The sequence below is a fragment of the Mobula hypostoma genome (assembly GCF_963921235.1).
Source record: "Mobula hypostoma chromosome 11 unlocalized genomic scaffold, sMobHyp1.1 SUPER_11_unloc_1, whole genome shotgun sequence".
Lineage (NCBI taxonomy): Eukaryota > Metazoa > Chordata > Chondrichthyes > Myliobatiformes > Myliobatidae > Mobula > Mobula hypostoma.
Window position 1 is genome coordinate 150,088 of NW_026948140.1, and position 25,200 is coordinate 175,287.

At 45.1% G+C, this 25,200-nt stretch overlaps 1 protein-coding gene across 1 annotated transcript; it reads right to left on the reverse strand.

Moving 5' to 3' along the window:
* Window positions 1-1,420: 1,420 nt before the first annotated feature.
* Window positions 1,421-22,098, reverse strand: LOC134341262 (dispanin subfamily A member 2b-like). The gene is made up of 2 exons (XM_063039120.1): window positions 21,909-22,098; window positions 1,421-1,840 (listed from the first exon to the last, which is right to left on the reverse strand). Exons 1-2 carry the CDS (start codon window positions 22,065-22,067, stop codon window positions 1,670-1,672), a joined length of 330 nt encoding a protein of 109 aa, XP_062895190.1. The 5' UTR covers window positions 22,068-22,098; the 3' UTR covers window positions 1,421-1,669.
* Window positions 22,099-25,200: the final 3,102 nt, after the last annotated feature.

Here is a 25,200-nt window from a genome sequence, read left to right on the forward strand (position 1 = left end):
GTAGCTCACTACTGGAGAGAGAGCACACTTCTCGGGCACACATGGGATCCGTACCAGTTGGGGGGGGGTCTCTCTCTCTCTCTCTCTCTCTCCACACACAGATACAAAGTCCTTTTTTATATCCTTTTTGTCACGTAACAGGAAACAATTTTCCTCGCTACCCCCATAATCACATGCCAACAGTAGTATTTTAAGACATAGACCCCTTGGTTGCCTTACTAGACCAAAGGTCATCAACATCAGGAAATGTGCAGGATGAGATGGCCCCTTGCTTTTTCAACCGTAGTTTCACATTCATTTGGACAGTTTTACCATATCCCATTCTGCAGGTGAGATAAGGCTTGTGAGTTCGCATCGAACCTTTGTCCAACTTAGAAGTATTACAATACTTCTAAGTTGGGAGGAAAAGATGGTGGCGTGACACAGCGCGTGCGGCCGTTCCGAATGACATCATATGTGTTAACTAGGGGCCGTGCACAGTCCTGATCTGATGGAGACAGAGGTGAGAAGCACGGAGGAACACCTGGAGAAAATTCTGAAATGCTCGCTTCGCCACCGCTGCTACTGTGCGATCGAGAATCTCCGGAGGGGAAGGCCCCAAATCCTTGGCTTTATCTACTGCTTGTTGCCGGGACCGGGGTGGAAGCGCTCAGCAGAGACGGTGCTCGGTGTCAGAGAGCTGGTCGGAGGCTCAGAGTTTTCGGACGGATTCGGAGTCGGACTGTGGTCGGTTGCTTCCAGGATGCTGCATCGGCAAGTTTGCGGCGCTGGAGGTTCACCGCCTGCATGAGATGATGGGACTTTTGAGAGACTTTGAGACTTTTTACCGTGCCACGGTCTGTTCTTTATCAAATTACGGCATTGCTTTGCACTGTTGTAACTATATGTTACAATTATGTGGTTTTTGTCAGTTTTTCAGTTGGTTTGTCATGTGTTTCTGTGATATCATTCTGGAGAAACAATGTCTCATTTCTTAATGCATGCCTTACTAAATGACAATAAAAGAGGACTGTGAGTCCTCATAATCTAATCTAATCTAATTTATAGACCTAATTTACACAACAAAAAAAAATGCTTAGCTTAATCCTTGCAGTTTCGATCCACAAAGCATAACATCTGCAAGGTTATCAGTCAGAACAGAACAAACAAAGGTCTGTAGCAATTTTAACCCGTTATTCACAAGAGTCCAAAAATCATTTCCCGACCCCCTTAACCCTTTAATATCTCAATCATGGACTTGAATTTAATGGTCTAATATCCTCAGTGACACCAATAAGTATTTTCAGTCATATCTAGTTTTCAATTCATGGGAACAAACTGATATTGTAACACACTCTTTGAGTTACCTCACTGAATTCTGAAAATCCATACAAATGGTGACACAAAAGCAAAACGTAAATTCAAGAACCCAACCAGTAACCTCCAAGACTCCATAAGTGTGTTTTCAATTACTTTATTAGTAACATCCAAGCCATATCTTGCCCCCAGTTTAAGGAAGAGATCTATATTGTTGCCAGTTGATTAAGTATATCAGGCCTCCATAGAGATTACAGACAAAGTAAGCAATAGTAAACAATGCATCAAGAAATTAAACAGCTCCATCACAAGGATGCTCCTTCCATGGCCAATAAACTGCTGAGACCATCACGTCTCCTCCTATGTATCTCCATCAAAAATTCTTGGGGACATTCATCATGGCAACTGTTCCAGTAGCTACCAGTGCAACGATGATTATGAAGAAAAGAACACCAATCACAGTGGCTGCAATATTGAGGGACCGTGCTGTAGATCCATAGTGCTGAGCTCCTTCGATGTCACCCACAACTTTGCGATCTCTAGACTAATAGAAAAAATATATAAATAAATATGCAAGCAGACCAAGACTACCACGTTAGTGATATCTAATTGGTGAGACAAGTTGGTAGTCTTTAGTGCAACTACCTCTTTTTATTTAAAATAACAGATTTGGAATCAGGTTTATTATCACTGGCATTTGTCATGAAATTTGTTCATAAAATGCCCACCAGCATAACTGTATTAATAAAATAGAGCACAGTCTTAAGCCAGGGTATTACAATAAAATACACTATAAATTATAATAATAAATATATTTTAAAAATTAAGCAGAGCAAAAGCAGCAAAACACAGTGAGCCTGTGTTGATGGGTTCATTGTCCATTCAGAAATCTGATGCCACTGAGGAAGGGGACGGAAGTACATTTTATTTATCGAGTCCCTCCGTTGGTTAGCACCTACAATGGCTAATGCATTCCAGCTGTCCACGTGATACATAAGCCAGGACAGCTCGATATGGAGAGCAGGCCATTGCCCATGTAGTGGGCTCCCCATCTCATGAATCCAAAGGAACGGCAGGGACCAATAGAGTTTGGCACCAGCGGCATTGCAATAGTTGTCAGTCAGCATTGAACTCAACTTAGTCCTGTCTTAGGGACTCTAGCTCTGGAATGTTCCTCTGGGTTTATTCCCAAAGCCTTTCTTAGAAGTGGGTACAGCACAAAGCAGCAGAGGTTTAATATCAAAGCTTTCCATCTCCAAACTCAGCTGATGAACACCATCTGCCCAAGGTGACTGGTTTTAAGACAGTAAGATATAGGAACAGAATTAGGCTATTTGACCGATCAAGTCTGCTCCACTATTTCATCATGGCTGATCAAATATTCTTCTCAGTCCCAAACTCCTGCCTTCTCCTCATATTCCTTCATGCCCTGACAAATCAAGAATTTATCAACCCTCCTTTAAATACACAGAACAACTTGGCCTCCACGCTGCCTGTGGCAACAAATTCCAGCCTCTAGCTACAGAAATTGCACCATTCTAAAACGATGCCCCTCTATTCTGAAGCGATGTCCTCTGGTGTTAATCAAGGCCTTTCACAATTTGATAGGTTTCAATTATGTCACCCCACATTCTTCTGAATTCTGGTGAATACAGTCCCGGATCCATCAAACACTCCTCGTATGACAAGCCACTCATTCCTGAAATCATTTTCGGGAACCTCCTTTGAATCATCTCTAGTTTCAGCATATCCTTTCTGAAATAAGGGCCCAAAACTGCTCATCATACTCTAAGTGAGGCCTCACCAGTGCTTTATAAAGTCTCAAAATTGCATCCTTGCTTTTATATTCTAGTTTTTTTGAAATGAATGCTAACATTGCATTTTCCTTCCTCACCACAGACTCAGCCTGTAAATTAACCTTCTGGGAGTCTTGCACAACAACTCCCCACTTAGATAATACTATTGCCCCCTTTACCAAAATGCATCATACATTTCCCAGTAGTGTATTCCATCTACCACTTTTTGCCAATTCTTCCAATTTGTCCAAGTCATAGAAACTTAGAAAACATACAGCACAATACAGGCCCTTCGGCCCACAAAGCTATGCTGAATATATCCCTACCTTAGAACTACCCAGGCTTTACCCATAGCCCTCTATTTTTCTAAGCTCCATGTAGCTATCCAGGTGTCTCTTAGAAGACCCTATCATTTCTGCCTCCACCACCGCCCCCGGCAGCCCATTCCACGCACTCACCACTCTCTCTGTAAAAAACTTACCCCTGACATCTCCTCTGTACCTACAAACCTCATTTCCAGAAAAGTTTGGATATTTTCCAAAATGCAATAAAAACAAAAATCTGTGATATGTTAATTCACGTGAACCTTTATTTAACTGACAAAAGTACAAAGAAAAGATTTTTAATAGTTTTACTGACCAACTTAATTGTATTTTGTAAACATACACAAATTTAGAATTTGATGGCTGCAACACACTCAACAAAAGTTGGGACAGAGGCATGTTTACCATTGTGTTATATCACCTTTCCTTTTAATAACACTTTTTAATTGTTTTGGAACTGAGGATACTAATTGTAGTAGATTTGCAATTGGAAATTTTGTCCATTCTTGCTTGATATAAGACTTCAGCTGCTCAACAGTCCGTGGTCTCCGTTGTCTGATTCTCCACTTCATGATGCGCCATACATTTTCAGTAGGAGATAGATCTGGACTGGCAGCAGGCCAGTCAAGCACACGCACTCTGTGTCTACAAAGCCACGCTGTTGTATCCCGTGCAGAATGTGGTCTGGCATTGTCCTGCTGAAATAAGCATGGACGTCCCGGGAAGAGACGTCGCCTTGATGGCAACATATGTCTCTCTAAAATCCTAATATACGCCTCAGAGTCAATGGTACCTTCACATCCATGCAACTCACCCATGCCGTGGGCACTGATGCACCCCCACACCATCACAGATGCTGGCTTTTGCACCTTTCGCTGATAACCATCTGGATGGCCGTTTTCATCTTTGGCACGGAGAATTCGACACCCGTTTTTTCCAAAACTAGCTGAAATGTGGACTCATCTGACCACAGCGCACGGTTCCACAGTCTTTCAGTCCATCTGAGATGAGCACGGGCCCAGAGAACTCACTGGCATTTCTGCATATAGTTGATGTATAGCTTCCTCCTTGCGTAATACAATTTCAAGTTGCATTTCTGGATGCAGTGACGGACTGTGTTGAGTGACAATGGTTTACCGAAGTACTCCCGAGCCCAGGTGGCTAGAATTGTCACAGTAGCATGACAGTTTCTTAGGCAGTGCTGCCTGAGGGCTCGAAAATCACGCGCATTCAACAGTGGTCTATGATCTTGCCCTTTATGCACTGAGATATCTCTGAATTCTCTGAATCTTCTCACGATATTATGTACTGTAGATGTTGAAAGAGCTAAATTCTCTGCAATCTTGCGTTGAGAAATGTTCCTTTTGAAATGACTAACAATTAGAGGGAGTACAAAGAAGGTTCACCAGATTGATTCCTGGGATGGCAGGTCTTTCATATGAAGAAAGACTGGATGAACTGGGCTTGTACTCGTTGGAATTTAGAAGATTGAGGGGGGATCTGATTGAAACGTATAAGATCCTAAAGGGATTGGACAGGCTAGATGCGGGAAGATTGTTCCCGATGTTGGGGAGGTCTAGAACGAGGGGTCACAGTTTGAGGATAGAGGGGAAGCCTTTTAGGACCGAGGTTAGGAAAAACTTCTTCACACAGAGAGTGGTGAATCTGTGGAATTCTCTGCCACAGCAAACTGTTGAGGCCAGTTCATTAGCTATGTTTAAAAGGAAGTTAGATATGGCCCTTGTGGCTACAGGGGTCAGGGGGTATGGAGGGAAGGCTGGGTTCTGAGTTGGATGATCAGCCATGATCATAATAAATGGCGGTGCAGGCTCGAAGGGCCGAATGGCCTACTCCTGCACCTATTTTCTATGTTTCTATGTTTCTAATTCTCTCATGAATTTTGGCACAAAGGGGTGAGCCACAACCCATCCTTGCTTGCAAAGACTGAGCCTTTGATGGACGCTACTTTTATACCCAGTCATGATACCTCACTTGCTACCAATTAACCTGCTTAATGTGGAGTCTTCCAAACCGGTGTTACTTGAATATTCTGTGCACTTTTCAATCTTATTTTAACTCTGTCCCAACTTTTGTTGAGTGTGTTGCAGCCATCAAATTCTAAATTTGTGTATGTTTACAAAATATAATTAAGTTGGTCAGTAAAACTATTGAAAATCTTTTCTTTGTACTTTTGTCAGTTAAATAAAGGTTCACGTGAATTAACATATCACAGATTTTTGTTTTTATTGCACTTTGGAAAATATCCCAACTTTTCTGGAAATGGGGTTTGTACTTCCAAGCACCTTAAAACTATGCCCTCCCATGCTAGCCAATTCAGCCCTGGGGAAAAGCCTCTGACTATCCACACGATCAATGCCTCTTATTATCTTGTACACCTCTATCAAGTCACCTCTCATCCTCCGTCGCTCCAAGGAGAAAAGGCCGAGTTCACTCAACCTATTCTCTTAAGGCATGCTCCCCAATCCAGGCAACATCCTTGTAAATCTCCTCTGCACCCTTTCCTGTAATACCATGGGCTCTTATCTTGGTAAGCAGCCTCATTTTTGCCACCTTGTCAAAGAACTTCTAAAAGTCAAATACACAACATCAACTGCATCCTCGTTATCTATCCTACTTATAATCTCCTCAAAGAATTCCAACAGGTTCATCAGGCAGGATTTTCCCTTAAGGAAATCCTGCTGACTTTGTACTATCTTGTCCTGTGTTACCAAGTACTCCATCACCTCATCCGTAACAATTGACTCTCACATCTTACCAACCACTCAGGTCAGTTCAGCTAGTCTATAATTTCCTTTCTGCTGCCTTCCTCTTTTTTTAAAGAGTAGAGTAACGTTTATAATTTTCCAGTCCTCTGGCACCATGCCAGAGTCGAATGATTTTTGAAAGATCATTTCTAATGCCACCACAATCTCTAACACTACCTCTATTAGAATCAGGTTTATTATCATTGGCATGTATCATAAAATTTGTTAACTATGAGCAGCAGTTCAATGCAATACATAATATAGAGGAAAGAAAAAATTAAAATAATAATAAATTACTGTATATGCATATTGAATAGATTAAAAATCATGCAAAAAAACAGAAATATATATTTTAAAAGTGCGGTACTGTCCAAGGATTCAACGTCCATTTAGGAATCGGATGGCAGAGGGGAAGAAGCTGTTCCTGAATCGCTGAGTGTGAGCCTTCAGGCTTCTGTACCTCCTACCTGATGGTAACCTGATGAGAAGATTCACTGGAATGATTCTGGAAATGAGAGGGTTAACATATGAGGAACGTTTGTCCGGTCTTGGACTGTATTCCTTGGAGTTTAGAAGAATGAGGGGGGGCCTCATAGAAACATTTTGAATGTTGAAAGGCATGGACAGAGTGGATGTGGGAAAGTTGTTTCCCATGATGGGGGAGTCTAGTACGAGAGGGCATGACTTAAGGATTGAAGGGCGCCCATTCAGAACAGAGATGCAAAGAAATTTTTTTAGTCAGAGGGTGGAGAATCTATGGAATTTGTTGCCACAGGCAGCAGTGGAGGCCAACTCATTGGGTGTACTTAAGGCAGAGATTGATAGGTATCTAAGTAGCCAGGGCATCAAAGGTTATGGTGAGAAGGCGGGGGAGTGGGACTAAATGGGAGAATGGATCAGCTCGTGATAAAATGGCGGAGCAGACTCGATGGGCCGAAAGGCCAACTTCTGCTCCTTTGTCTTATGGTAACAGTGAGAAAAGGGCATGCCCTGGGTGCTGGAGGTCCGTAATAATGAACGCTGCCTTTCTGAGACACCTCTCTTGAAGATGTCCTGGGTACTTTGTAGGCTAGAACCCAAGATGGAGCCAAGTAACTTTACGACCCTTGCAGCTTCTTTCAGTCTTGTGCAGTAGCACCCCTCCCCACCCACCAATACCAGACGGTGATGCAGCCTGTCAGAATGCTCTCCACGGTACATCTATAGAAGGTTTTGAATGTATTTGTTGACATACTAAATCTCTTCAGACTCCTAATGAAGTATAGCCACTATCCTGCCTTCTTAATAACTGCATCGATATGTTGGGGCCAGGTTAGATCCTCAGAGATCTTGACACTCAGGAACTTGAAACTGCTCACTCTTTTCAGTTCTGATCCCTTTATGAGGATTAGTATGTGTTCCTTCTTCTTACCCTTCCTGAAGTCCATAATCAGCTCTTTCGTCTTACTGACACTGAGTGCCAGCTTGTTGCTGTGACACCACTTCACTAGTTGGCATATCTCGCTCCTGTACGCCATCTTGTCACCATCTGAGAATCTATCAACAATGGTTGGATCATCAACAATTTATAGATGGTATTTGAGCTACGTGTAGCCACACAATCACGTGTATATAGAGAGTAGAGCAGTGAGCTAAGCACACACCCTGAGGTGCACTAGTGTTGATCATCGAGGAGATGTTATCACCAATCCGCATAGATGGTGGTCTTCCGGTTAGGAAGTCAAGGATCCAATTGCAGAGGAAGGTACAGAGGCCCAGGTTCTGCAACTTCTCAATCAGGGTTGTGGGAATGGTATTAAATGCTGAGCTATAGTCGCTGAACAGCATCCTGTTGTTTGTGTTGTCTGGGTTGTCTAATGCTGTGTGAGGAGCCATCGAAATTGTTTCTGCCATTGATCTATTGTTGCAATAGGTAAATTGCAATGGCTCCAGGTCCTTGCTGAGGCAGGTGTTCAGTCTAGTCATGATCAAGGATAGAATCACCTTGTTGTGGGTGATTCTATCCTCAATCACTACCTCAAAAAATTCTATCCTGGCAGAATGGCTCCAATAGCTTCCCTATTACTGCTGTACAACTGACAGCCTATAGTTTTTTGAATTATCCCCTTTTGTCTTCTGGAACAAAGGAACAACGTTTGTAATTCCTCAGTCCTCTGTCTCATTACCTGTTGTTAGTGAGAATAGAATCATCTTTGTCAAGGCCCTAGCAATCTCCTGTCTTGCCTCTCTCAAGCCCTGAGATCCACCTTAATGCTTTTCAAAAGATCCAGCATCACTTCCTCTTGAGTGGAAACTGCCCTGGTAATTTAACATGCCGCACGTTTATCTGTTTCTTCCATGTTACAGGGTAGTTGTTGTAGGTGATCTCAACTTGTGCAATATAGTCTGGGACTCTGTATTACAAGAAATTTAGATGGGGCAGAATACATCCAAGAGGGTTTCCTAAGTCAACATGTAGATTCTGCATCTAAAAGGGGAGCGATACGGGACCTGGTTTTGGGAAATGAGCATGGCCAGGTGACTCTCCTTTCAGTGAAGAACAGTTAGAGAACAGTGATCACAACTCCACAAATTTTAAAGTAGCTATGAATAGGGTAAAACTACAAGACACAGGAGAAGAATTAGGCCATTCCCATCAAATCTGCTCCACCATTTCATCATGGTTGATTTATTATCCCTCTCAATCCCATTCTCCTGCCTTCTCACTGTAACCTTTGATGCCTTTAGTAATCCAGACCCTACCAACCTCTGCTTTAAATATGCCCAACGACTTAGCCCTCACAGCCATCTATGGCAATGAACTCCACAGACTCACCACCCTCCAGCTAAAGAAATTCCTTCTCGTCTCTGTTCTAAATGGACATCCTCTATCCTGAGCCTGTGCCCTCTGGTCCCAGACCCACCCTCTATAAGAAACATCTTCACATGCAACAAATACAGAATGCTGGAGGAACTCAGCAGGCCAGGCAACAGGAAAAGAGAAAACAGTCATCAGGACTGGAGAAGAAAGATGAGGTCAGAGTATGAAAGTGGGGGGAGTGAAGAAAGAAATACAGGGTAGTAGATGATATGTGAGACTGGGGGAAGGGGATGGGAAGTCAATTTGTGGAAGAGATACAGGGCTGAAGAAGGGTATATCTGATGGGAGCAGACAGAATGCCATGGGAGAAAGGATAGAGGGAGGAGCACCAAAGAGAGGTGATGGGCAGGTAAGGAGATAAGGTGAGAGGGAGAAATGGGAATGGTGAAGGAGAGGGGGTGGGGCATTACCGGAAGTTTGAGAAATCGATGTTCATGCTATCAGATTGGAGGCTACCCAGACGGAATATAAGGTGTTGCTCCTCCAACTTGACTGTGCCCTCATCGCAGCAGTAGAGGAGGCCATGGACTGTGATGACGGAGTGGGAATGAGAAATAGAAAAATAAAATGGGAGATCCCACTTTTTCTGGTGGATGGAGGATAGGTGCTCAGCGAAGACATCCACTCTACCTAGGCCTTTCATTATTCAATAGGTTTTAGTGAGATTCACCACCCCCCCCCCTCCATTTCTGAACTCCAATGAGTATGGGGCCAGAGCCATCAAATGTTCCTCAATAGTTAACTCTTTCATTCCTGAGATCATTCTTGTGAAATTCCTCTGGACCTTCTATAGTTCCTGCACATCGTTGAGACCATAAGTCATAGGAGCAGAATTAGGCCATTCACCCATCGAGTCTGGTCCACCATTCCCTCATAGCTGATCCCAGATCCCACTCCACTTTTCTTGATAAAGTGCCCAAAACTTCTCACAATAATTATGGACCTTATAGGAGAGTATTAAATTGGGAGAGGGCAAATCATGAAAGTATTAGGCAAGAACTAGGGAGAACTAATTGGAGCTGTTTCTGGGCAAGTCCACACCTAAATGTTGAGGGTGTTTCAAAAGCAACTGTACAAAGTACATAATAAGCATAGACATGGACACAGAAAAGACATAGAAAATCTACAGCACAATACAGGCCCTTCAGCCCACAATGCTGTGCTGAACATGTACTTACTTTAGAAATTACCTAGGGTTACCTATAGCCCTCTATTTTTCTGGTTAAAGAATTTTTAATAAAGGTAATTTTAATAAAGGCATGTTCTAATAAAAAGCAAGGACAAGGATGGAAAGATGAGGGAATCTTGGATGTCAAGGGGGTGGTGAATTTAGTCAAAGAGGAAAACATACGTAAGGTTTAGGAAGCTAAACTCAGACTGAGTCTTTAATGATTATAATGATGCAAGAACTTGAGAAGGGGATTAGCTTGGCCAAGAGAGGCCATGAGTGGTCCTTGGCAAGTAGGATTAAAAAGAATCTCAAGGCATTCTAAGCATATACCAAGAGCAAGAGATTAAGTAGGGAACAGTTAGGATCACTTAAGGATAAAGGAGGTAATATGTTCTTGCTGGTGGAGATGTTAAGTGAAGTCCTAAATGAGTACTGTTCATTGGTGTTTACTGAGGGGAAGGATGTTGAAGATAGGCAGATTGGTGTGAAATACCAATGCATTTTGAGATGGAAATAGCATAGGATACACTGGCTGATTGGTAGGAGGCAGTGAGTGGGAATAAAAGGATCACAGTGAAGACTGAAGCAAAATAGTTATTCAGTTCGTCCATTTACTTGTCCCCCATTACTACCACTCCAGAGCCATTTTCCAACAGTATTATATCTACTCTCACCTCCCTTTTTCTCTTTATACACATCTGAAAATACCTTCAGTATCGTTCTTGATATGGTTGGTGAGGTTATCTTCACATTTTATCTATTCCCTCCCTATAGCTTGTTAGGTTGCCTTCTGTGGGTTTTTTAAAAACTACCCAATCCTCTAATTTCCCACTATTTTCTGTTCTTTTCTATGACCACTCTTTTGCTTTTATGTTGGCTTTGACTTCCCTTGTTAGCCACAGTTGTGACATCCTTCCTTTAGAATACTACTACTTCTTTGGGATGCATCTATCTAACGTTGCATTTGACTTCCACTCCACTGACTAAACCTGCAAGTTAACCTTTGGGGAATCTTGCACAAGGACTCCCAAGTCCTTTTCCAACTCAGATTTTTGAATTATCTCTCCATCTTGAAAATAGTCTACCTTTTCATTCCTTCTACTGAAGTTCATGAGCATACACTACCTGACACTGTATTCCATCTGCCATGTCTGTGTTAGGAAAGTGTTTAATTGGAGTAAGGGGAAATATGAAGCTATGAGGCAAGAACTGGGAAGGACAAATTGGGAACAAATGTTCACGGGAAATGTACGGCAGAAATGTGGCAAATGTTCAGGGGATATTTGCTTGGCGTTCTGCATAGGTACGTTCCAATGAGACAGGGAATGAATACTTTGCTTCAGTATTCACTACGGAAAAGGGTCATGGCGATTATAGGGATGACTTACACGGACTGAAAAGTTTGAGCATATAGACATTAAGAAAGAGGATGTGCTGGAGCTTTTAGAAAGCATCAAGTTGGGTAAGTCTCTGGAACTGGATAAGATGTACCAAGGGCTACTGTGGGAGGTGAGATAGGAAATTGCTGAGCCTCTGGCAATGATCTTTGCATCATCAATGGGGATGGGAGCGGTTCCGGAGGACTGGACGGTTACAGATGTTGTTCCCTTATTCAAGAAAGGGAATAAAGATAGCCCAGGAAATTATAGACCAGTGAGTCTTCAGTGATTGGTAAGTTGATGGAGAAGATCCTGATAGGCAGGACTTATGAACATTTGGAGAGGCATAATATGATTAGGAATCATGGGTGACTTTAACTTCCCTAATATTGATTGGCACCTGATTAGTTCCAAGGGTTTAGATGGGGCAGAATTTGTTAAATGTGTCCAGGATGGAGTCCTGTCACAGTATGTGGACAGGACGACCAGGGGGAATCCATACTAGATCTAGTACTAGGTAATGAACCGGGTCAGGTCACAGATCTCTCAGTGGGTGAGCATCTGGGGGACAGTGACCACCGCTCCCTGGCCTTAATAATTATCATGGAAAAGGATAGAAACAAAGAGGACAGGAAAATTTTTAATTGGGGAAAGGCAAATTATGAGGCTATAAGGCTAGAACTTGCGGGTGTGAATTGGGATGATGTTTTTGCAGGGAAATGTACTATGGACATGTAGTCGATGTTTAGAGATCTCTTGCGGGATGTAAGGGATAAATTTGTCCCGGTCAGGAAGATAAAGAATGGTAGGGTGAAGGAACCATGGGTGACAAGTGAGGTGGAAAAGCTAGTCAGGTGGAAGAAGGCAGCATACATGAGGTTTAGGAAGCAAGGATCAGATGGGTCTATTGAGGAATATAGGGAAGCAAGAAAGGAGCTTAAGAAGGGGCTGAGAAGAGCAAGAAGGGGGCATGAGAAGGCCTTGGCGAGTAGGGTAAAGGAAAAACCCAAGGCATTCTTCAATTATGTGAAGAAAAAAAGGATGACAGGAGTGAAGGTAGGGACAGATTAGAGATAAAGGTGGGAAGATGTGCCTGGAGGCTGTGGAAGTGAGCGAGGTCCTCAATGAATACTGCTCTTCAGTATTCACCAATGAGAGGGAACTTGATGATGGTGAGGACAATATCAGTGAGGTTGATGTTCTGGAGCATGTTGATATTAAGGTAGAGGAGGTGTTGGAGTTGTTAAAATACATTAGGACAGATAAGTCCCTGGGGCCTGACGGAATATTCCCCAGGCTGCTCCACGAGGCGAGAGAAGAGATTGCTGAGCCTCTGGCTAGGATCTTTATGTCCTCGTTGTCCACGAGAATGGTACCGGAGGATTGGAGGGAGGCGAATGTTGTTCCCTTGTTCAAAAAAGGTATTGTAGGGATAGTCCGGGTAATTATAGACCAGTGAGCCTTACGTCTGTGGTGGGAAAAATGTTGGAAAAGATTCTTAGAAAGAGGATCTATAGGCATTTAGAGAATCATGGTCTGATCAGCGACAGTCAGCATGGCTTTGTGAAGGGCAGATCGTGTCTAACAAGCCTGATAGAGTTCTTTGAGGAGGTGACCAGGCGTATAGATGAGGATAGTGCAGTGGATGTGATCTATATGGATTTTAATAAGGCACTTGATAAGGTTCCACACGGTAGTCTTATTCAGAAAGTCAGAAGGCATGGGATCCAGGGAAGTTTGGCCAGGTGGATTCAGAATTGGCTTGCCTGCAGAAGGCAGAGGGTGGTGGTGGAGGGAGTACATTCAGATTGGAGGATTGTGACTAGTGGTGTCCCACAAGGATCTGTTCTGGGACCTCTACTTTTCGTGATTTTTATTAACGACCTGGATGTGGGGGTAGAAGGGTGGGTTGGCAGGTTTGCAGATGACACAAAGGTTGGTGGTGTTGTAGATAGTGTAGAGGATTGTCAAAGATTGCAGAGAGACATTGATAGGATGCATAAGTGGGCTGAGAAGTGGCAGATGGAGTTCAACCCGGAGAAGTGTGAGGTGGTACACTTTGGAAGGACAAACTCCAAGGCAGAGTACAAAGTAAATGGCAGGATACTTGGTAGTGTGGAGGAGCAGAGGGATCTCGGGGTACATGTCCACAGATCCCTGAAAGTTGCCTCACAGGTGGATAGGGTAGTTAAGAAAGCTTATGGGGTGTTAGCTTTCATAAGTTGAGGGATAGAGCTTAAGAGTCGCGATGTAATGATGCAGCTCTATAAAACTCTGGTTAGGACACACTTGGAGTACTGTGTCCAGTTCTGGTCACCTCACTATAGGAAGGATGTGGAAGCATTGGAAAGGCTACAGAGGAGATTTACCAGGATGCTGCCTGGTTTAGAAAGTATGCATTATGATCAGAGATTAAGGGAGCTGGGGCTTTACTCTTTGGAGAGAAGGAGGATGAGAGGAGACATGATAGAGGTGTACAAGGTAATAAGAGGAATAGATGGAGTGGATAGCCAGCGCCTCTGCCCCAGGGCACCACTGCTCAATACAAGAGGAAATGGCTTTAAGGTAAGGGGTGGGAAGTTCAAGGGGGATATTAGAGGAAGGTTTTTTACTCAAAGAGTGGTTAGTGCGTGGAATGCACTGCCTGAGTCAGTGGTGGAGGCAGCTACACTAGTGAAGTTTAAGAGACTACTAGACAGGTATATGGAGGGATCTAAGGTGGGGGCCTATATGGGAGGCAGGGTTTGAGGGTTGGCACAACATTGTGGGCCGAAGGGCCTGTACTGTGCTGTACTATTCTATGTTCTATGAATAGTCAGCATGGCTTTGTAAAAGGCAGATTGTGCCTTACGAGCCTGATTGAATTTTTTGAGGATGCGACTAAACATATTGATGAAAGTAGAGCAGTATCAGCAAGGCATTTGATAAGGTACCCCATGCAAGGCTTTTTGAGAAAGTAAGGAGGCATAGGATCCAAGGGGACCTTGCTTTGTGGATCCAGAACTGATTTACGCACAGAAGGCAAAGAGTGGTTGTTGACGGGTCATATTCTGGATGGAGGATGGTGACCAGTGGTGTGCCTCAGGGATCAGTTCTGGAACCCCTTCTCGTGGTGATTTTAATAGAAAAGTCCTGGATGAGGAAGTGAAGGGATGGGTTAGTAAATTTGCTGATGGCACAAATGATGGGGGTGTTGTGGATAGTGTAGAAGCTGTCAGAGGTTACAGCGGGACATTGATAGGATGCAAAACTGGGCTGAGAAGTGTCAGATGGAGTTCAACCCAGATAGGTGTGAGGTGGTTCATTTTGGTAGGCCAAATATGATGGCAGAATATAGTATTAATGATAAGACTCTTGGCAGTGTGGAGGATCAGAGGGACCTAGGGGTCTGAGCCCATAGGACACTCAAAACTGCAGCACAGGTTGACTCTGTGCTTAAGAAGGCATACAGTGCATTGGCCTTCATCAACCACGGGATTGAGTTTAAGAGCTAAGTGGTAATGTTACAGCTGTATAGGACCCTGGTCAGACCCCACCTGGAGTACTGTGCTCAGTTCTGGTCACCTCGCTATAGGAAGGATGTGGAAACTATAGAAAAGGTGCAGAGGAGATTTACAAGAATGTTGCCTGAATTGGGGAGCATGCCTCATGAGAATAGGTTGAGTGAACTTGGCCTTTTCCCCTCTGTGCGGCGGAGGTGAGAGGTGACCTGATAGGTGTATAAGAGAGGCATTGATCGCGTGGATAGTTAGAGGCTTTTTCCCAGGGCTGAATTGGCTAACAAGAGAGGGCACAGTTTTAAGGTGCTTGGAGGTAGGTACAGAGGAGATGTCAGGGGTAAGTTTTTTTACGCAGAGAGTGGTGAGTGTATGGAATGGGCTGTCGGAAACGGTGGTGGAGGCAGATATGATAGGGTCTTTTAAGAAACGCTTGGATATGTACACGGAGTTTAGAAAAATAGAGGGTTATGGGTAACCCTAGGTAATTTCTAAAGTAAGGGCATGTTTGGCACAGCATTGTGGGCTGAATGGCCTTTATTGTGCTGTAGTTTTTCTATCTATGTTTCTAAAATTGCAAATGTCACTCCATTTTCAAGAAGAGAGAGAGCCAGAAGAAAGGGAACTTTTGCCAGTCAGTCTGACCTCAGTGGTTGAGAAAATATTAGTCAATGATTAAAGATAAGGTCTCAGGGTACTTCAAGGTTCATGATAAAATACACCATGGTCAGCATATTTAGCAGACAAGGAGAGTCCTAACAGATTCTACAGATACGTTCAGAGCAAAAGGATTGCAAAGGACTGTAGAGGGGAGGGGCAGATCAGAATTCTGGAAGATCAGAATTGTAATTCACATGTGGAGCCAAAATAGATGGGAGAAATCACATAAGTACATTTTTTTGCATCAGTATTTATTCAGGAGATGGACACAGAGTCTATAGAAGTGAGGTAAACCAGCATCAACTTACCAGATATTTCCTGCATCCAGGCCTGATGAGCCAAAGCCTCCTACCCTAACACTGGTCCACTCACACAACGGCCACTCCATTTATCCCTACCATTGTTGGCAAATGCAGTGACCAACATTGCGCATGCCTCCTTTACTACAGGTTCAACCTGTAAATTATCCTTCTGGGAATCTTGCCCGAGGACTCCCAAGACCCTCTGCACCTTTTATGTTTGAACCTTCTCGCTATTTAGGTAATAGTCCACACTATTGTTCCTTTTACCAAAATGCATTATCATTCATTTCCTAACACTGTATTTCACCTGCCACTTTTTTGCCAATTCTTCCAATTTGTGTAAGTCCTGTTGGAATCACATTGCTTCCTCAGAACTACCTACCCGTCCATCTATCTTTGTATGATCCACAAACTTTGCCACAAGGCCATCAATTCCATTATCTAAATCACTGACAATGTAAAAAGTAGCAGTCCCAATGCTGACAACATGCTGGAGGAACACAGCAGGTCGGGCAGCATCCGTGGAAAAGATTGGTCGACGTTTTGGGCTGGAACCCTTTGTCAGGACTGTAGAGGGAAGGGGCAGAGGCCCTATAAAGAAGGTGGGGGGAGGTTGGGAAGGAGAAGGCTGGTAGGTTCCAGGTGAAGAACAAGTAAGTGGAAAGATAAAGGGGTGGGGGAGGGGAAGCAGGAAGGTGATAGGCAGGAAAGGTGAAGGAAGAATAGGGAAAAACACAATGGGTAGTAGAAGGAGGCGGAACCATGAGGGAGGTGATAGGCAGCTGGGGGAGGGGGCAGAGTGACATAGTGATAGGGGAAGGGGGGGAGGGAATTACCAGAAGTCGGAGAATTCTATGTTCACACCAAGGGGCTGGAGACTACCTAGACAGTATATGAGGTGTTGCTCCTCCAACCTGAATTTAGCCTCATCATGGCAGTAGAGGAGGCCACGTACGGACATATAAGAATGGGAGTGGGAAGCAGAGTTGAAGTGGATGACTACTGGGAGATCCTGTCCATTGTGGCGGATGGAGTGGAGGTGCTCGACAAAGCGGTCCCCCAATCTGCGCCGGGTTTCACCAATGTAGAAGAGGCCACACCGGGAGCACCGGATGCAGTAGATGACCCTAACAGACTCACAAGTGAAGTGTTACCTCACTTGGAAGGACTGTTTGGGGCCCTGAATGGTGGCAAGAGAGGAGGTGTAGGGACAGGTGTAGCACTTGCGCTTACAGGGTTAAGTGCCAAGTGGGAGATCCGTGGGGAGGGACGTGTGGACCAGGGAGTCGCGGAGGGACCGATCCCTGCGGAAAGTGGAGAGGGGTGGAGAGGGAAGATATGCTTAGTGGTGGGGTCCTGTTGAAGGTGGCGGAGGATAATGTGCTGGATCCGGAGGCTGGTGGGGTGGTAGGTGAGGACAAGGGGAACTCTGTCCCTGTTATGGTGGCAGGAGGATGGGGTGAGAGCCGAAGTGCGGGAAATGGAGGAGATGCGAGTGAGGGCATCATTGATGACAGCAGAAGGGAACCACGATCCTTAAAGAAAGAGGACATTTGAGATATCCTGGAACAGAAAACCTCATCCTCGGAGCAGATGCGGCGGAGATGGAGGAACTGGGAATAGGGAGTGGCATTTTTGCATGTAGTGGGGTGGGAAGAGGTATCGTTGAGGTAGTTATAACAGTCAGTGGGCTTGTAGAAGATGTCAGTGGACAGTCTGTACTAGAGATGGAGACCGAGAGATTGAGAAAGGGGAGAGAAGTGTCCGAGATAGACCAAGTGAATTTGAGGGCTGGTTGGAAGTTAGAAGTAAAGTCAATGAAATTGACGAGCTCAGCATGGGTGCACGAAGCAGCACCAATGTAGTTGTCAATGTACCGAAGGAAAAGTTGGGGAGCAGTACCAGAATAGGTTTGGAGCATAGACTGTTCCACATAACCAACGAAGAGGCAGGCATAGCTATGGCCCATGCGAGTTCCCATAGCTACACCCTTAGACTGAAGAAAGTGGGAAGAGCCAAAGGAGAATTTATTGAGTGTGAGAACCAGTTCCGCCAACCAGAGGAGGGTAGTGGTGGTGGGGAACTAGTGAGGTCTATTATCCAGAAATTAGCGGAGGGCTTTGAGGCCTTCTTGATGGGGAATGGAGCTGTATAGGGATTGGACATCCATAGTGAAAATGAAGCGGTTGGGACCGGGAAACTGGAAGTTATTGAAGAGGTGGAGGGCATGGGATGTATCTCGGATGTAGGTGGGGAGGGACTGAACTATGGGTGACAAAATGGAGTCCAGGTAGGCAGATACAAGTTCATCCCAATACTGACCGCTGAGGAACACCACTAGAGACAGCCTATCAGAAAAGGGCCCCTTTTTTAACATCACTCACTGCCTCCTGCCTGTTAGCCATTCCGCTATCCATGCCAATAACTTTCTTGTAACACCATCGAAATTTTTCCTGTTAAGGTGCCAGACGAGGCTGCTTATCAAACGCCCTCTGAAAATCCAAGTAAATGACATCTACTGCCTCTCCTTTGTCCACCTTGCATGTTACTTCCTCAAAGAACTCTAGCAGATTGTCAGGCAAGATTTCCCTTGACATAAACTATTCTGTATCTACCTCTACCGCAAATCCATGCACCAACCACTTAGCATAAAAATTTACCTCAGATTATCAACCCGCCCCGCCACATACTTTCATTCAAACTTGTTAGACTTATCTAGTTTGAGTCTGGAAATAAACACACTTTCAATCTCTTTTCATACAGTGTTCACCAATCACTGTGTAAAGAGTTTCCTCATCTCACCTTGCCCCCTCCCCCAATATATCATTCAGTTTTGCCAAGTTCTTGATACCCTCTGTCAAAAGGAACATTCTAAACAATGGATTCATCGGCTGTGTGGTGTACTGGGCAGTGTTGGATGTGGAGCAAGTATGGCCCATACCCTGTTCCACCACCATGGTAGTTACCCAAGCTATCATACATTCCACCCAAGGATTCAAGATGGAGCTCATCCAGTAGGTTGAGATTTACAGAGTTTAAGGGGAAGTATACTCCACTTGCCCTTGTCCCATTATCACCTGTATTAAATGATCATCTCTATTGAGTGGGACTACAACCAGAGGTCATGGATTAAGAGTGAAAGGTGAAAAGTTTAAGGGAAACTTTAGGAGAAACTTCTTCACTCAGGGTCGCATGAGTGTGGAACGAGCTGCCAGCACAAGTGGTGCACGAGAGCTCAAGTTCAACATTTAAAATAAGTTTGGATAGGTACGTGGATGGTAGGAGTATGGAAGACAATGATCCTGGCGCAGGATAGGAGTAGCAATTTAAATGGTTCAGCAGACCAGATGGGCTGAAGGGCCTGTTTCAGTGCTGTACTTTTCTATGACTCTGACTCTAAACTATGCGTGTGATTGACACTGGCAAGCACCAAGTGTTTCCAGGTACTGAGGTTCCACTTGTCCCCAGTGCAGCACAGGATGAACCTGGCCCATGACCATATAGTGTTCTGTTTAATTGGACACTGCTGGACAAACTGTCCTTTGCAGGAAGTATTCTTTTGAGCACACACCCATCAGGCGGCAGTCAATATGAAACTGCCTGACACCTTGTCATGATTTGGAGGCCTGTGTTCCTCAATGACTTGGAGAGCTATGCTGGGTGGAGTCACGGCTTCATGCTTTGAACCTTGGTGGGATCACCCCTGTCAAACAGGTCTAAGAGTAGTGGCCAGACCGAGAGTGATCCACCAGACCTCCAGGTTTGGGGACTCAGTTCAGGGTTAACAACCTGAACTAGTCAAATAACTGTTACAGAAATAGCGATGAAAAGCCCTTATATATCTGAGTGGCCAAGGACAGACAGTGATGGAGAATCTTCATTACTGCCCTAAATGCCAGCAGTGTAACAGACAGCAAATTTTGTGGAGCAGGACACCAGGGATCCTATGGAGTTTCCCCAAACAGATTATGGAGACCAGCTGGCAGAATGTCATCACTTGACTATACCGGATAGGTGGTTCTCCATCAGTTCCCCCTGTAGGCTTGCTGGCGGGTGAGATACCAGTTTTTCTGCACATTCACCACGCACACGACCACCCGTCCCTCACAGAGCGACAACATCCCACAGAGGATGATAATCCTCTCACAGAACGCCACCCCGAACCCCAACAGACACAGGAACACTCATTCTGCCCCTCAGCCGCTTTCAGCTTCCATGGCTGTAAAAGGCGCGGCCCAGCAGTCACCCGCGCCGGAGGTTCGAGGGGCTTTTCCAGCTGCTCACCCCACTTCCGCACTCACTTTGACCGAGAAGATGACGGCGATGAACCCGAGGCAGCAGAGGTTCATGTAGGAGAGGTTGAAGAGGGACCAGGGCAGATAATCGTGGGGCATAGCTAAAACCTGCGCGTTTGGGCAGCGGCGGGATTCGTGCAGGGGGCGGGGCGTGTGGTGGCGGGAGCGGGAGAGGGCCCTGGCCGGGGACTGGGGATGGGAGGGCCTGGGCGTGATGAGGGGTGGGTGTTGGTTAGTAGCGTTTGGGCTGGGACCAGGCTGTGGCTGGTGGGTGGGAGGGGGTTGGGGATGAGAGGAGATGGGGAGGGGACACATTGGGTTCTGGGATGGGGAAGTGCAGTGGTTGAGGGAGAAGTGAGTCGAGTGAGTGGTTGAAGGAGAGAGAAAGGGGCGGAGGGAGGGGGGATACAGAGAGAGGGGGTCGGAGAGGGAGAGGGGTGGAGAGGGAGGGAGGAGGAGAGGGGCGTAGAAGGGGAGGGGGAGAGGGTCACAGAAGGGGGGAGGGGGAGAGGGGTCGCGGAGGGAGGGGGAGAGGGTCGCAGAAGGGGAGGGGGAGAGGGTCGCGGAGGGAGGGGGAGGGGGTCGCGGAGGGAGGGGGAGGGGGTCGCGGAGGGAGGGAGGAGGAGAGGGTCGCGGAGGGAGGGAGGGGGAGAGGGTCGCAGAGGGAGGGGGAGGGGAGAGAGTCGCAGATGGAGGGAGGGGAAGAGGGTCGCAGATGGATGGAGGGGGAGAGGGTTGCAGAGGGAGGGAGGGGGACAGGGTTGGATAAGTAGCCGGTGCATATCACAAATTCTGGTTATGCAACTACTGACGCCAGGCAGACAATCTCTGAAGAATATTGATATGGCTGGGGTCACCCGTCTTGGAAAGATACTACCTAGAAGAAGGCAATGGCAATCCATTTCTGTGAAAAATTTGTTAAGAACAATCATGGACATGGAAAAGACCTAGACTGCCTCCGGCATGGCATATAAGAAACGAACGAATCTCTGGCCGTGTCATCCTACCCGCGGCTACGGAGCCCGGGGGTTTATACCCTTGCCTAGGGTATGCAGACCGGGAGAGAGCGAGTTATACATTTCCTAGGGTACGAAACCCCGGGGTTTATCCTTCCCTTGTGTACGGAGCTGGGCATTTATTCACTACTCAAGATACGGAGGTTATTTACCTCTTTACTGTAAGGAGCCCAGGGGTCATATATCCCCCAGGAGTTTATTTCCCTTTAGAACAGAGCCGGATGTTTATCCTCCCCTAGTACGAATCTGGAGTAATCCCGAGATATGAGCCCGGGGTTTAATTCCCGCGTATCCCTATACCGGGTAAAGATCCCAGGAATTTCGGCATCCGGTGGATTTGGCAGCATTGCGATCTTTTCATCGGCACTCCATTACCAGCGGTGAAGATAAACTCATTTTGCGAAGAGTCACCTCTTCCCACCCAACATTCTCCCTGCATCTCTGCGTCTCTTCTATCTCAGCCCGACTGCTGCCTCGCTTCTCCCCGGCTCGTGTCACCCATCCCCGTTTCTAGAGTTCTTTCCCTCCTATCACCGATCCCTACTCACCTTAATCGAATACACCATGGCAGTTAAGCCCAAGCAGCAGAAATTCATGTAGAACAGGTTGAAGATGGACCAGGGCAGGTGATCGCGGACGGGGAGCACGCCAGGCACCACCTGAACCGTACGAGGAGTCATTGGGGTCTGGTCAGTTCTGTACTCCATTCTGGACTGGTGCGGGACAGCGGAGAGTTCAGGCGTTAGTTACTGGTCAGAGTTTGATGTGAAGGCGGGGTTTCTCAAAACCAAATATGGGGCAGCGGAGGTACGTGTGCTGGCTCTCGAAATTTAGGAGGGAGTGGCAAAACGTTAAAAGGGTGGTATGTGACGATTGAGCAAGGGTGAAATAATTTCTCCCCATTCCTTGAGAACTCAAGTGAAATTAAGTGATGGTAACGTACTGGTATTGGAGGGGTGGCGGGTGCGTCTGGAAAACACTAACATTTAAAAGCAAACGGAGAATATTTCACCACACTTTTTTAATAAACGTTTTTGTAATAATATACAGTATATAAAGCGAAAAGAAAAACAGCGCGAAACTCCAAGTTCTTGGCCATGTCAATGCATTCAGTCAGGTTAACTCTCCGTTTAAAATAGCACCATTAGCATTTATTCTTCCTCTCCCCCCGAGAAAGAGCCTTGGCTGTTGTGTGTGAATTAATGGCACGGGTGCCATTTGATACAAGAAGAAAATGTCAACAAATCTGCAGAGAGATAGCAGGCAACTGCAGGAAACATAAAGTTGTGGTGGTAGGGGATTTTAATTTTCCATATATTGATTGGGACTCCCATACTGTTAGGGGTCTAGATGGTTTAGAGTTTATAAAATGGGTTCAGGAAAGTTTTCTAAATCAATATATAGAGGGACCAACTAGAGGGGATGCAATATTGGATCACCTGTTAGGAAACGAGTTAGGACAAGTGACGTAAGTCTGTGTAGGGGAGCACTTTGGTTCCAGTGATCATAACACTATTAGTTTCAACTTGATCATGGACAAGGATAGATCTGGTCCTAGGGTTGAGGTTCTGAACTGGAAGAAGGCCAAATTTGAAGAAATGAGAAAGGATCTAAAAAGCATGGATTGGGACAGGTTGTTCTCTGGCAAAGATGTGATTGGTAGGTGGGAAGCCTTCAAAGGAGAAATTTTGAGAGTGCAGTTTGTATGTTCCCGTCAGGATTAAAGGCAAAGTGAATAGGAATAAGGAACCTTGGTTCTCAAGGGATATTGCAACTCTGATAAAGAAGAAGAGGGAGTTGTATGAAATGTATAGGAAACAGGGAGTAAATCAGGTGCTTGAGGAGTATAAGAAGTGCAAGAAAATACTTAAGAAAGAAATCAGGAGGGCTAAAAGAAGACATGAGGTTGCCTTGTCAGTCAAAGTGAAGGATAATTCAAAGAGCTTTTACAGGTGTATTTAGAGCAAAAGGATAATAAGGGATAAAATTGGTCCTCTTGAAGATCAGAGTGGTCAGCTATGTGCAGAACCAAAGGAAATGGGGGAGATCTTAAGTAGGTTTTTTGTGTCTGTATTTACTAAGGAAACTGGCATGAAGTCAATGGAATTAAGGGAATCAAGTAGTGAGATCATGGAAACCGTACAGATTGAAAAGAAGAAAGTGCTTGCTGTCTTGAGGAAAATTAAAGTGGATAAATCCCCGGGACCTGACAGGGTGTTCCCTCGGACCTTGAAGGAGACTAGTGTTGAAATTGCGGGGGCCCTGGCAGAAATATTTAAAATGTCGCTGTCTACGGGTGAGGTGCCGGAGGATTGGAGAGTGGCTCATGTTGTTCTGTTGTTTAAAAAAGGATCGAAAAGTAATCCGGGAAATTATAGGCTGGTAAGTTTAACGTCGGTAGTAGGTAAGTTATTGGAGGGAGTACTAAGAGACAGAATCTACAAGCATTTGGATAGACAGGGACTTATTAGGGAGAGTCAACATGGCTTTGTGCATGGTAGGTAATGTTTGACCAATCTATTGGAGTTTTTAGAGGAGGTTACCAGGAAAGTGGATGAAGGGAAGGCACTGGATATTGTCTACATGGACTTCAGTAAGGCCTTTGTCAAGGTCCCGCATGGGAGGTTAGTTAGGAAAATTCAGTCGCTAGGTATACATGGAGAGGTGGTAAATTGGATTAGACATTGGCTCAATGGAAGAAGCCAAAGAGTGGTAGTAGAGAATTGCTTCTCTGAGTGGAGGCCTGTGACTAGTGGTGTGCCACAGGGATCAGTGCTGGGTCCGTTGTTATTTGTCATCTATATCAATGATCTGGATGATAATGTGGTAAATTGGATCAGCAAATTTGCTGATGATACAAAGATTGGAGGTGTAGTAGACAGTGAGGAAGGTTTTCAGAGCCTGCAGAGGGACTTGGACCAGCTAGAAAGATGGGCTGAAAAATGGCAGATGGAGTTTAATACAGACAAGTGTGAGGTATTGCACGTTGGAAAGACAAACCAAGGTAAAACATACAGGGTTAATGGTAAGGCACTGAGGAGTGCAGTAGAACAGAGGGATCTGGGAATACAGATAAAAAATTCCCTAAAAGTGGCGTCACAAGTAGATAGGGTCGTAAAGAGAGCTTTTGGTACATTGGCCTTTATTAATCAAAGTATTGAGTATAAGAGCTGGATTGTTATGCTGAGGTTGTATAAGGCATTGGTGAGGCCGAATCTGTAGTATTGTGTTCAGTTTTGGTCACCAAATTACAGGAAGGATATAAATAAGGTTGAAAGAGTGCAGAGAAGGTTTACAAGGATGTTGCCGGGACTTGAGAAACTGAGTTACAGAGAAAGGTTGAATAGGTTAGGACTTTATTCCCTGGAGCAGAGAAGAATGAGGGGAGATTTGATAGAGGTATATAAAATTATGATGGGTATAGATAGAGTGAATGCAAGTAGGCTTTTTCCACTGAGGCAAGGGGAGAAAAAAACCAGAGGACATGGGTTAAGGGTGAGGGGGGAAAAGTTTAAAGGGAACATTAAGGGGGGCTTCTTCACACAGAGAGTGGTGGGAGTATGGAATGAGCTGCCAGACAAGGTGGTAAATGCGGGTTCGTTTTTAAACATTTAAGAATAAATTGGACAGATACATGGATGGGAGGTGTATGGAGGGATATGGTCCGTGTGTAGGTCAGTGGGACTAGGCAGAAAATGGTTTGGCACAGCCAAGAATGGCCAAAAGGCCTGTTTTTGTGCTGTAGTTTTTCTATGGTTCTATGGTTCTAAATTGTTAACAAATTGGTAAACTTGCCCCAAGATAAATCAGATGATAACCTGTCCATTCCAAATGAAAAAA